At 41.4% G+C, this 12,361-nt stretch overlaps 1 protein-coding gene across 1 annotated transcript in view; it reads left to right on the forward strand.

Annotated features, from left to right (window-relative positions):
• Nucleotides 1-11,759: 11,759 nt before the first annotated feature.
• NAMPT (nicotinamide phosphoribosyltransferase) overlaps nucleotides 11,760-12,361 on the forward strand; it is a 34,174-nt gene continuing 33,572 nt past the window's right edge. Inside the window, exon 1 of the mRNA XM_074193944.1 lies at nucleotides 11,760-11,959. Within this exon, the coding sequence (XP_074050045.1) occupies nucleotides 11,903-11,959 (57 nt within the window). The 5' untranslated portion in view covers nucleotides 11,760-11,902. The remainder of the gene's footprint in view (nucleotides 11,960-12,361) is intronic.

The raw sequence follows: 12,361 nt of genomic DNA on the forward strand, positions 1-12,361 counted from the left end.
TGAATTGGGAGATTACCAGCTTCTTTGCCTGTCTTTGTTCTGGCTTTGCTGGCAAACTTTGCTAATTCTTGTGGGCTTCTGGTTTGCTTTTTGTGCAGTTTAAAATGGAAAAAGTCATTTGCCATAGTTTCTCATCGGTTTGATTTATTATTCAGAGTAGTTATGTGGAAGAGATAATATAATTATATAGATATGGATTTATGCCTATAGACCAGGGACATAAACACTTGAGGTAAAAACTCAGGAAAGTTATCTACCAATGGGAATGGCCATTATCACAGGTGGGAATCTTGTTTGGTAATGATCAGAGTACAGAACTGGGGTCCTTCGGTGGGAAGAAACTTGGTAGCCTTATAACCTCGCATGTCAAACATGAGCCTCCCTATATAAGTTTTATTTTATATGAGATCTTATAAATTTAGATTTTTAAGAATACAATACAATCAAAATTGGCTTATACATAAAGCAAACATATTAGCAACACTCATTAATGTTGATTCGGATATAGTTTATAAATAGATGAACATTCTGAGGATGACATACAGACTCTATTACTTTATGATGTATTAGGGGACTGATTTTTAGCTTACTGATCTCTGAGAATATATGCTGAGTTTTCCTGACATTTAAGAATTATCACAGTGCTTCCTTCCCCACTTTAGTGAAGTTTTTTGTTTTTTGTTTTCAAATAACAAGCACTTTCTTTCTTTCCCTTCTCACCTCATTTAAGAGAAAAAGAAAACCCTTGTGTCAGTTACACACAGTGAAGACAGACAAATTCTCTTTGGTTAGTTGTTGTCCTTCATTCTCAAAGAGGACCAAAATAACATCACTAGGTTAGTCTTGAAATGTGTCTGCAAGCTGAGAAAGTTCTACCACAGGTTGGTCACAAATTGTTCGTGTAAACACCTGGAATGGATTCTCTAAAATGGCACATCTCGTATTTCCTTTGAGCTACTTCAAATCTACTTTGATCATAAAACATAAGCACCCTTTCTGATGAGGTACAGCATGTGGGCAGTCCTGTGCCAGTATCTCCCATATTGCATAATCAATTCCAGAACCTTAAGAGAGATCTTGTGTCCTTGTATCACTTTTTCTGACCCCACCCCCACCCCAACCCCCATAAGTGATTTACCCTGGGTGAGTTCTCCTTAAAATAGACTTTTCAACAAGTGCACATTTGGCATTCAGACAGTGTGGCCAGCTCATCAGAGTTGCTCTCTCCGTAGCAGAGTTTACTTAGCAGTTTAGTTTGAGACAAGACCTGTGTCTGGAATCTTACTTTTCCAGGTAATCTTCAGAATCTTCTTAAGATAATTTAAATGGAAGCAATTCAGTTTCTTGGTATGGTGATAGTAGACTGTCCAGGTTTCATAGGCATATAGCAATGAGGTCAGCACAACGGCTCTGTAGACCTTCAGTTTGATGGATGTTAACTGTTATCAATGGTTCCATAATTGGATGGTGTGGTGCTGGCTGATGGAGCACCAAGTCTTAATCTACATCTTGAATCTATCATTCTTTGCCAGGCAGTAGACAACATAGTCACATCATCAATCCCCTGGAATCATGTTTGGTCAATGCCTTTATTGAAGTTCTTATGTCTTTAAAAAGTTGCTTGTCTTTACAATGTTTTTGTTATTATACAAATTGTTCTCATTTTGCTCACTTCACTCTGCAACAATTCATACAAGTTTCTCCATGTTTCTATGACTTACTACAAAATAGTCTTCCATTACCTTCATATACCATACTGATCAGTCATTCCCCAATTCCTGTATACTCTTTAGGTAATACACACATAAGATGGTCCCAGAGGTTACAAGAATTCTGTATATCTAAGACGTTTCTGTACTTTTTGCAGTTCAAGTCAGGATATTTTAAGTTCTTTGCTGTGACACTTCATTCAACAAACATTCATCAAATACCTACTCTGTAGAAGTTGTCTTAGGCTTAATTGATCCAGTGCTATCTTGTGGAGGATACAACTTCCTTGTCAAATTCATTAATTCAATTAGTATAATTGAGGCATTTATGATATATAGAAAGCCTTTTGGGGCAGCTAGGTGGTGCAGTGGATAGAGCACCGGCCCTGGAGTCAGGAGTACCTGAGTTCAAGTTCAGCCTTAGACACTTAAAAATTACCTAGCTGTGTGGCCTTGGGCAAGCCACTTAACCCCATTGCCTTGCAAAAACCAAAAAAAAAAAAAAAAAAAAGGCCTTTAAAGACCTTGGCAGAAATATGAAGATATTTAAGACCTATATCCAACACTTGAAGGAGCCTAAAATCTAATAGCGGAGATTAATGCATTTAAGTGAGAATATTGCTAAGTCTTGATAACTATGAAAATTAAATGATCTCATTATTTGAATTTGCACTGCATGTCTTCACAGGAACCAATGACTATGTTTTAAATAATTGTAACTTCAAATAGTACAAATTTGAATACATATGATCATTTTAGAAGATTTGTTACCTGAGAATGGTAAAAAGTACTAAGAAGCACATTATGATCTTTCCTCTCTCTACCTTTTAAAATTTTTGTATGTTAAAATGAGAATCAACATCAACTTTAAAAAAATCAAAAAGTATAGCTGAAGTAAAAGACCAATTCTCCCTTAGCAGTGGTGGGGACTTTATGGACTAGTGTTATGTATAACATCTTTTTTTCTTTAAAGTATGAGTTGGATACACCAGATTTTTACCAGTTCTCTTCCAGGACAGTTTCAATATGAAGAAGAATAACATCTAGTTCCAGCACTAAGGGATCTGTGCTTATTATTTGTCTAGGGACAGCTACACAGAGGAGTAAGTGTTGGGCTTGTAGTCAGGAAGACCTGAGTTCAAATATTGTCTGGTTCTCTTATTAACTCTGACACAGAAGTCAACTAATCTCCTTAAGACTCACTCATCTGGGGAGTGGAGCCAAGATGTCAGCATGAGGGCAGGAATTCCCAGAAACTTGCCCCCAAAAGCTATAAAAGCTGTCAAATTATGACTCTAGCCAAAGGTAGAGGGGCAGAACCCACAGAAAGAATACATGATACAATTTCCCAGTCTTGAGAATTTGAAAGATCTGCAGGAAAGGTCTGGGGGGTTTGGAAAGAGTTGCAGCATAGCCAGGCAGAAGCCACACAGCACCGGAGCAAATCAGCCAGTGGGCACCTAGATCCCTGGAGGTGCCTGGATCCACAGCAACTGGGTGGTTTCCAGACCTTTTGGTCAAGGGATCTCCAGGAATGACTTGAAGGGGAGGTAAGAGAAAACACACCACCCCAAAGTGAGCATGGAGCCCCGTCATCACTGGCCTCAGAGAAGCCCTACAGTGGGAACCTGTGGAGCTACCTGGCCAAGGTTTCCAGAGTGCTCAGCCCACAGATGGTAAAGGGGACAGGGGAGACTGCAGAGGTCTCCCTGCTCTCCCTGGGGCAGGACTCTGCTGTTTGCCCACACTCAGATCCAGGTGGCTATCTGGACCCATTCTACCATAGAGGAGCAGGGATCCTCCTCACAGCTCCAGGGCAGGGGGATGGGGTGTTTGTGGTCATCCACAGACCAGAGCACAGGCCAGGAGAGCTATCAGAGACCCTCATAAGACCTTAAGGATTTGGAGTGGGGGGTATCCCCCCCAAAACCCCCAAAGCTTTAGAAGCTGAGGAACTGAGCAAATAGCAGAAAAAAGAAGAACCTGACCATAGAACATTACTTTAGTCCCATTGAGGATCAAAATACACACTCAAAAGATGACAAAGTCAAAGATTCTATATCCAAAGCCTCCAAGAGAAATAGGAACTGATCTTAGGTCATGGAAAAGCAAGTGAGGTAGAGGAAAAACTGGGAAGAGAAATGAGAGCAATGCAGGTAAATTATGAAAACCAAATCAGGAACTTGGTGAAGGAAATACAAAAAAAAATATTGAAGAAAATAACATGTTAAAAACCAGTTTAGGTCAAAGCAATACAAAAAGGCAAATGAGAAGAATGTCTTAAAAAATAGAATTGGCCAGTTGGGAAAGGAGATAAAAAAGCTCTCTGAAGAAAAGAACTTCAAATGCAGGATGAATCTAAAGGAAGCTAATGACTTTGCAAGAAATTGTGAAACAATAAAACAAACCCAAAAGAATAAAAAACTAGAGATCAAAAAAGAAAAAACTTCCAGGGATACTATAACCAAATTCCCAAACTCCCAAGTCAAAGAGAAAATATTTCAAGTTTCCAGGAAGAAATAATTCAAATACCATGGCATTACAGTCAGGATTTGGAAGCATCTACATTAAGGGCTCATAGGGCTTGGAATATGATATTCCAGAAGGCAAAAAGAGTTTGGATTATAACTGAGAATCAACTATCCAGAAAAACTGAACATACTCTTTCAGGGGGAAAAGACAGAATTTCAATGAAACAGGGGACTTTCAAACTTTCCTGTTGAAACAACTAAAGTTGAACAGATAGTTTGATCGCTAGGACTCAGGTGAAGCATAGAGGGAGTGGATGGGAAGGACACATTATGAGGAATTTAGTGTTGGACTGCATGTATTTCTGCATGGGAAAAAGATAACTCTGATAACTCATATGAACCTTCTCATTTATAAGAGCTGTTAGAAGAAGAATATATAAGGAACAGGAGGGAATTGAATATAATGGTATAATATAAAGATGGAGTCAACGGGTAGGTAAAAAGGAAACTTCTGGAAGGGAAAGGAGAGGAAGAAGGGGTTATATACTATTTCATATAAAAGTAAGAAAAAAAGCTTTTGCAATGGAGTAGAAGGAGGGAAGGAAAAGGGGAATGGCTCAGAGAGGAAATAACATACACACTTAATAGAGTATAGAAATCTATCTTACCCTGGAGAAAAATGAGAGGAAAGGGGTGGGAGGAGGGGGAAGAAGGGGAAGGGGGGTATAGGTGATAGAAAAGAGGGAAGATTGTGGGAGAGGGTATTCAGATACAACACACTTTTGAACAGGGACAGGATGAAAGGAGAGAGAATGGAATAAATGAGAGCAGGAAGGAATAGAGTGGAGGGAAATATAGCTAGTAATAGCAACTGTGGGAAAAGAAATTGAAGCAACTTCTCTCATGGACTTATGATAATGAAGACAACTCATCCCAGAGACAGACCTGATGGAATCTGAACACAGACTGAAATAATACTTTTACCCCTCTCCATTTCTCTTGAGGTTCCTCTCTCTTTTTTGGGGGGAGAGGGGTTTACTTTCACAAGATTATTGTAATAATATGGAAATAAATAAACCATATAAAAACAACAAAAGACTCATCTGTAAAATAATGATAGTAATAGTACTTACCTAATAGGCTTGCTATGAGAATCAAATGTGAAGTGTTTTCTAAACATTATTGTAATATGTAAGTGCTATTTTTACTATGATTTTATAACCTGATGATTGAACTACATCGCCCACTTCCCTTCAGAGAAATGATAGAAGATTCAAGATGTGACATTTTGTGACAAAGACAACGTGAGAATTTGTTTTATTTGACTATTTCCCATAAGGGTTTTCTTTTTTTTTTTTTATTAAATGAAATTAAATGTGCAAGGGAGAATAGAGGATTCTGAATGAGATAAAAATCAATTTGAATCTAGATTATAAACTTAGAGACTTTCACTTACATAAACTTTGTATATCCCCAGTTCATGACACTCAATATTCCTTAGGGTTGTATATGTGTGTGTGTGTGTGTGTGTGTGTGTGTGTGCATGCTCACGTGCATGCAGTCAGGATATATGGGAGTTCACAGATATGTAGAGATCTCATGGGAGGAAATTCTTTCAGCTAATTCAGATAGTAGCATTGCCTAGGTCACTGATAAATTAAGGGACTTGCTTAGGGTCACACAACCAGTATGTGAAATAAATAGAAATTGAACCTGGGTTTTCCAGATTTTGAAGTCAGTTGTCTATCCACTATGCCACTTAGTCACTATTATATTGTCATAATCATTCTTTTTTCATTTTAAGAGTTCCATAAAAGGAAATAGTATCTTACATCTTTCATAGGCCAGAAAAAAGAACTATTAAATTCATAGGCCAATTAAAGATAACTATTAACTTATTTCTTCAAAGAAAGTAATTTTATGTTTGTTTGGATTTTTTTTTTTTGCAAGGCAATGGGGTTAAGTGACTTGTCGATGGTCATACAGCTAGGTAGTTATTAAGTGTCTGAGGTCACATTTGAACTCAGGTCCTCCTGACTCAGTGCTCTATCTGCTGTGCCACCTAGCTGCCCCCCATAAAAGTAATTTTAAAGGAAACCTTTGGCTTCAGATTCAGTGATAAATTCATAATATGAACTTTGGCCATGTCAAAACTGATCCCATTAGAACTATTTGTTAGCTTTTTATTCCTGACACTAAAGAAATTAGAATAAATTTATCCAATTCTAGGTAAATTTTTTTCTCTAAAGAGCACCTTTATAATTACTATTTTTCTCTGCAAACTTAGGTAGCTAGAATGCACCATGGTACATAGAGTTCCAGACCTGGAGTCAGGACTCCTCTTACTGAATTCAAATCCGGTCTCAAACACTTAGAAGCTGAATGACTCTGCGCAAGTTACTTAACCCTGTTTGCCTAGTTTTTTCATCAGTGAAATGAGCTGGAGAAATAAATGGCAAATCACCCTCGTATCTTTGCCAAGAAAACCCCAAATGGGGTCAGGAAATGTTGGACACTACTGGAAAAATAGTTGTAAACCTCTGCTAGAGTTGTTCTTTTTGTAACTGAAAATGCATTTTAGAATTTTAAGATTAGATTCTGATAATTTTGGTTTTAACACCATCATTAGTGATAGCTATTTTGTAGTTCAACCCAATTCTTTTTCCTACACGAAGCAGAATAGAACAAAAGTTACTTTAGTACCGCAGTCTGTAGGAAGATAAACAATTAAGTACTTGTTCTATAAATTGTTTATGGAAGTTTTTAAAGTTCATAGGAAAATGCTAAATTAGGGCAAAAATATTTTTTTCCTCTCCTTTGAAATGATTATGATAAAAATGGTTTAGCAAAACTTGTTTTTTGATAGTATTCTGCATAATTAGACTTACTGGTCAACTAACAGTAAATTAAAAAACTCAATATTTTTCAAACTTTGTTGAAAATCATTTCATACTGGATCCATAGAATTTGTCTTGAGTATAGTGAAGATAATTGCACTGGTTTAGTAATGTCCTGCAGAACATCAACTATCATTATGCACTTCTAAAGATCTAGAGACTAAAGGTTCTTAGGCATAATGCTAGGACTTCGATGGCCCAGACCCTTTCAGGAACTCCTCAAATTAAAAACTATTTTCATAACACTAATGCAATGCTATTTACATATTAAAATATAGGAATTATCCTTTTGCAACTAATATCTGTGTGAAGTCTGATTTTCTTCATGTGCTTCAACTAAAACAATATCACAATAGACTAAATGCAGAAATCCATCTGAGAAGCTGTCTTTTATTATCTTGACATTAGAAATGTTTTCAGGGTGGCTAAGTGGTGCAGTGGTTAGAGCACCGGCTCTGGAGTCAGGAGTACCTGAGTTCAAATCCAGCCTCAGACACTTAATAATTGCCTAGCTGTGTAGCCTTGAGCAAGCCACTTAACCCTATTGCCTTGCAAAAAAACAAAAACAAAAAAAAATAGAAATGTTTTCAAAAATATATAAAACAACACCTGTCTTTTCACTAACTTTTTGGGGGCAAATGTTATTTTTATTAAAAATATTTTTGTTAAAATATAATCATTGGTTCTGAGATAAAAATGTAAATGATCAATTTTAATTTCTAATATGATAAATATAAACAACTCATATAAGCAAAACTCTTTGAGGGCTTCAATGAATTTTAAGAGTTTAAGGGGGTCCTGGAACCTAAAATTTGAGAACTCATTAAATAGGTAATATATTATTGTAATAAAGCTGAACTAGTCTATAGTTGGAGAGTAAGGTTGAAAGAGAAAATACAGTTCTTAAAGCATATGTAGAAAAGACTACCTGATTCTTACCATGTGGAAACTTTGGGGAACTAGTTTCCATCTAGAAATGACAAGGAGATCAGGACTGCATAATAAAAAAGCAAAGTCATCTCATTGAATATAAAACTGGAAGAACTTGTGACTCAGGTGATTATGAGCCTAAAATGAGTGTATATACAAAGATGACATCTCAGTCTCTTTCCATTGGGGCTATGAGTTAGAACTACTCTGAGCTGCTAGGTAGGGGACCAAGCACATTCTTCCATGTAGCCACCATGTCTTTGTGAGCACTGTGTGTGTGTGTGTGTGTGTGTGTGTGTGTGTGTGTGTGTGTGTTTATTCTTTCCTGCTCTTAGTACTAGTATTCTGTGATAGGAATGCCTGGGCAACTTGGTATAAGTTTGGAGTGCTTAGAGTTCCTCATCAAAAATTCCACTCAGATGCCTCCATTTTTTTTCAGTAAAATAAGTAATAAAATCTTCAACTGAGATATGCAGTTGAGGGGTGTTACATAGACTTGAGGAAGGGAGAGCAAATTTGAACTAGCTTCTGAGGAGGACAGAAGGAATCACTTAGGGAAAGAAAAATCATTAACTAAGAACCTACTATGTGCCAACATCTTCCTAAGTGCTTTATAGATTTTATTTCATTTAATCCTCACAATTAACCCTGTTAGGTTTTTAGTCCCAATTTTTTCCCAACTTTTTTTGTGTTTTTCTTTTTTAGTTTTTGACTTGGCCAAGGTCACACAGCTAGGCAATTATTAAGTGTCTGAGGTCAAATTTGAACTCAGGTCCTCCTGACTTCAGGGTCAGTGCTCTATCCACTGCCCACCTTCTACTTTGCTACATGAAGGGCTCAACTTTTGTGATATATTCAGACTTCCTTGAACTAAATTTAGCAGCTTGTAAATAGGCAAGTAGTATGTTTAATACAAGGCTGAAGTTTAGGAAGATGGGAGTGGGCAAGAGTATAAAGGATTCTAGAACAAAAGATAAGAAGATACAGCAGAGTTGGAATGCTAACTACAGGGATGAGATTAGAGAGGCAGGAAAATTAAATCAGAATAGGATAAAGACATGCTAAAATACTGAGAGCCAAAGAGATTAAAGGTCACTGTAAGGTCAGAATAGATTTGGGAGAAGTAAGGAATAAAGACAGATGAAGGCAAGGATAGGAGGATTATTGAGGATACAAATGCAAAGAATGAATAATTCCTGCTCACAACATACATATATTCTAATGAAGGAGACAACAGATACATATATAAGTATATATAGAACAAATAAGAAATACAAATATACACAGAGTAGTTAGGGAAAGAGAACACTAACAGTTGGAGGGTTTGGGAAAGATTTCTTTTTATGAAACAAAGTGCTATTCTGGAAAGAATAGAGAAATTCTCCAAAATGGAGGTGAAGATGGAGTGGATTTCAGGTATATTCACATGCTGTTGCAAAGGTATATAGGAAATGAAGTTGTTTGTGTGAAAAATAGAGGTCACTGTGACTGACTGCAGAATGCAGAAAGGCGTCATTCTTCAAGAGGACCATGACATCAGGAAGAGATGCCCTGACATAGGGGTGAATTGGATTTAAGTGAGAGAGGGCTGGGCAAAGTTACCAGATGACTGGAGATGGCCTTAATCCAACAGAGAAGGAAATGGCAAACCATTTCAGTATCTTTGCCAAGAAAATCCCGTGATCAGTAGGGTACATGGGCCACAACTGAAGATATGGAAGTTTGGAAGAGTGAAGAAAAAAGGCAAGATACTGGGTTTGATTTGGGATAGATGAACGGAGATACTACTGGAACATATGGGAATTTTTCATCCCTTGGAATTAAGAGACTTTAAACTTTTGAGTGATTTGAATGAAGAAGCTGTCAAGGTCTTCCTTGGGAGGGTAGGCCTGAAGTTTCCAGGAAGTTGTCCAGAACTTGTATTGATCAAAGGATAGTTGGATATTTCTCTTCCTGACTTCCCTAAGCAAATTCCTCACCAAGGACTTGTTTTTTAAGTATTTAATTCCTGAGAAAATGGAATCTGGAAAAATCATAGCATAGCATTTATATAGCATTATATAGCATGTCAGTTTTACAAGGGATTTTACAATATCTTATTTTATCCTCACAATTACTCTGAGGTAGTGATGACAGGAAAATGGGGTGACCTCAAAGAAAAAGGGGGCTCGTTCTAAGTGAAAAATTCACAGATGAATCACTTGACCCTGGTATTAAGAAAGGCTAAATTTTACATCACAGATTACTGCAAAATTGACATTATTCCAGAAAATTTACAAGCTATTACACAAAGTTCACAGGTGACCACAAACAATTCACAGGTTAATCTCTCTGCAGCAAGCTAGCAAGCTATTTAAAAGACAGGCTGAATAACAAAAGTTGAGACTACAGTTCTTAAGAGAAAAAGAAAGGAAAGGAAGCAGCCATAGAGGGGACTGGGCTTAGACCCCCCAACATGGAGTAGGGCCACATTGGGAACAAGTCAGGAAGGAAGCACTCAAGTTAAGAAAGGAAAAGAGGGGCAGCTAGGTGGTGCAGTGAATAGAGTACAGGCCTTGGAGTCAGGAGGACCTGAGTTCCAATCTGACCTCAGACACTTAGTAATCACCTAGCTGTGTGGCCACTTAACCCCACTGCCTTGAAAAAAAAAATCTAAAAAAACCAAAAAACAAGGAAAAGTGAAGAAAAGCTGAGGAGAGAGAAGAGAGAAAGAAGCTTGGATCAACCACATAGAGCTGAAACTTGGATCCACCTAGATTCAGCAGCTTGATGCTGGGGTCATATTGATCCAGTTACATATAGTTGATCATGGGGGGACTTAAGTGACAAGACAGTCCCAGAAACAGAGAAAGAAACAGAAAGCAAAGGAAAAAAAAAAGGAAGAAGGAGGTTGGAGGAAGTCCAAACACCTTTCCAGCAGGTGGGACAAGGGCAGTGCCAGGTTTAGTACCTGGCTCCAGGTATCCTCCCAGGCCTCCGCCCCAGGGGTAGTCCTCAAGGTGTGGCTGAGCAGGACACATGGGTGGTCTTCTAGTTATATATATTAAATTCTATAAATTTTTCCTGCCGCCTTTGAGTCCAACATGGTTTAGGAAACGTAGACTGGAGAAGCCCCCCACAATACAGAAAAGCCTCAAGAGGTCCCAGCATTGCCTTTCTGCCCTGCTATCATTGTTCTTCTCACTTACAGATGCAGAAACTGGGCTAAACGGGGGGCCCTGCCCAGTCACACAGCCAGGTAACATCCCGACCCGGGTCTCCATGACAACGGGTGCCCTACTCCAGATAATGGAGGCGTTTTTTCCTCAACTCCTTCCCCAAGGATGAATCCGATGAAGGCTGTTCTTGAAAGCAGAGACCCTAACTATGCAGGGGGCAAATTTAAACACACATTTAGGAGCAGGAGCCCCCCTCCCCCACCGCAGCGCCGGGGCAAGGGATGCTCCCGGGCTCGGCGGCCCCCGGGGAGGAGGCGCAGGTCCCGCCGCCCCACCCAGCGCCCGGGCGGGGCGGGGCCTCAGGCTCCGCCCCCGCCTGCCTAGCCCGAGTCACGTGCCGCGGCCGCCGCGCCCCCGGGGGAGGGCGGGAAGCGGCCCCTCCCTGCGGAAGAGCGCGTGCCGCACGTCCAGCCCGTCCTCGGCGGCGGCGGGGGCGGGGCCGGGGGCCCGCCGCCTCCTCTGGCGTCACGGCCCTTCCCCGCCCCCTCCCCGCGGCCCGCCCTTCCTCGACCCCTCCTCCGCTCCCGCGCCCGCTCCCGCGCCGCCTCCTCCGCCCCCTCCCCCGGCCGTGCGGTGACTTAAGCGACGGAGCGCGGCGAAGCCCATTCCTCCGTGCCCCGGCTGGCAGCGCCCCCGCGCCCGCGGCTCGCCGGCCCCCGCGCGCCCTCCGCCCCGAGATGAACTGCGCGAGCGGAGCCGAGTTCAACATCCTCCTGGCCACCGACTCGTACAAGGTAGCGGGGCGGGGGCCGCGCCGCGGGGCGGGGGGCTCGGGGGCCGGGCCGGGCCGGGGCAGGTGAGGTCGCAGCCGCCCGACTGCGAGGGCCGGGGGGGCGGGGCCCGGCGGAGGGAGGGGAGGGGCGGGGGAGGAGCGCGCGCAGCCCCGGGCCGGGCCGGGCCCCCCCCCCGCCGGAGGCCGGCCGGCTAACGGCCGCGGCCCGCGCCGCCCCTCCCCCCCGCCGCCCGCTCCGCGCCCGGGGCTCCCGCAGGCCCGGCCGGCCCGGGGGCGGGAACTTCGGGACTCGTCTGCGGGCAGAGTTGGGAAAGGAAAGCGAAAGCGGCGCGGCCGCCGCTCCGCAGACACGTGCTGCCGCCGCGAGCCGCCGTCACGTGCCTGCTGGCTGGCAGCTTCAGCC

This window comes from Macrotis lagotis, chromosome 7 (genome assembly GCF_037893015.1).
Source record: "Macrotis lagotis isolate mMagLag1 chromosome 7, bilby.v1.9.chrom.fasta, whole genome shotgun sequence".
Lineage (NCBI taxonomy): Eukaryota > Metazoa > Chordata > Mammalia > Peramelemorphia > Peramelidae > Macrotis > Macrotis lagotis.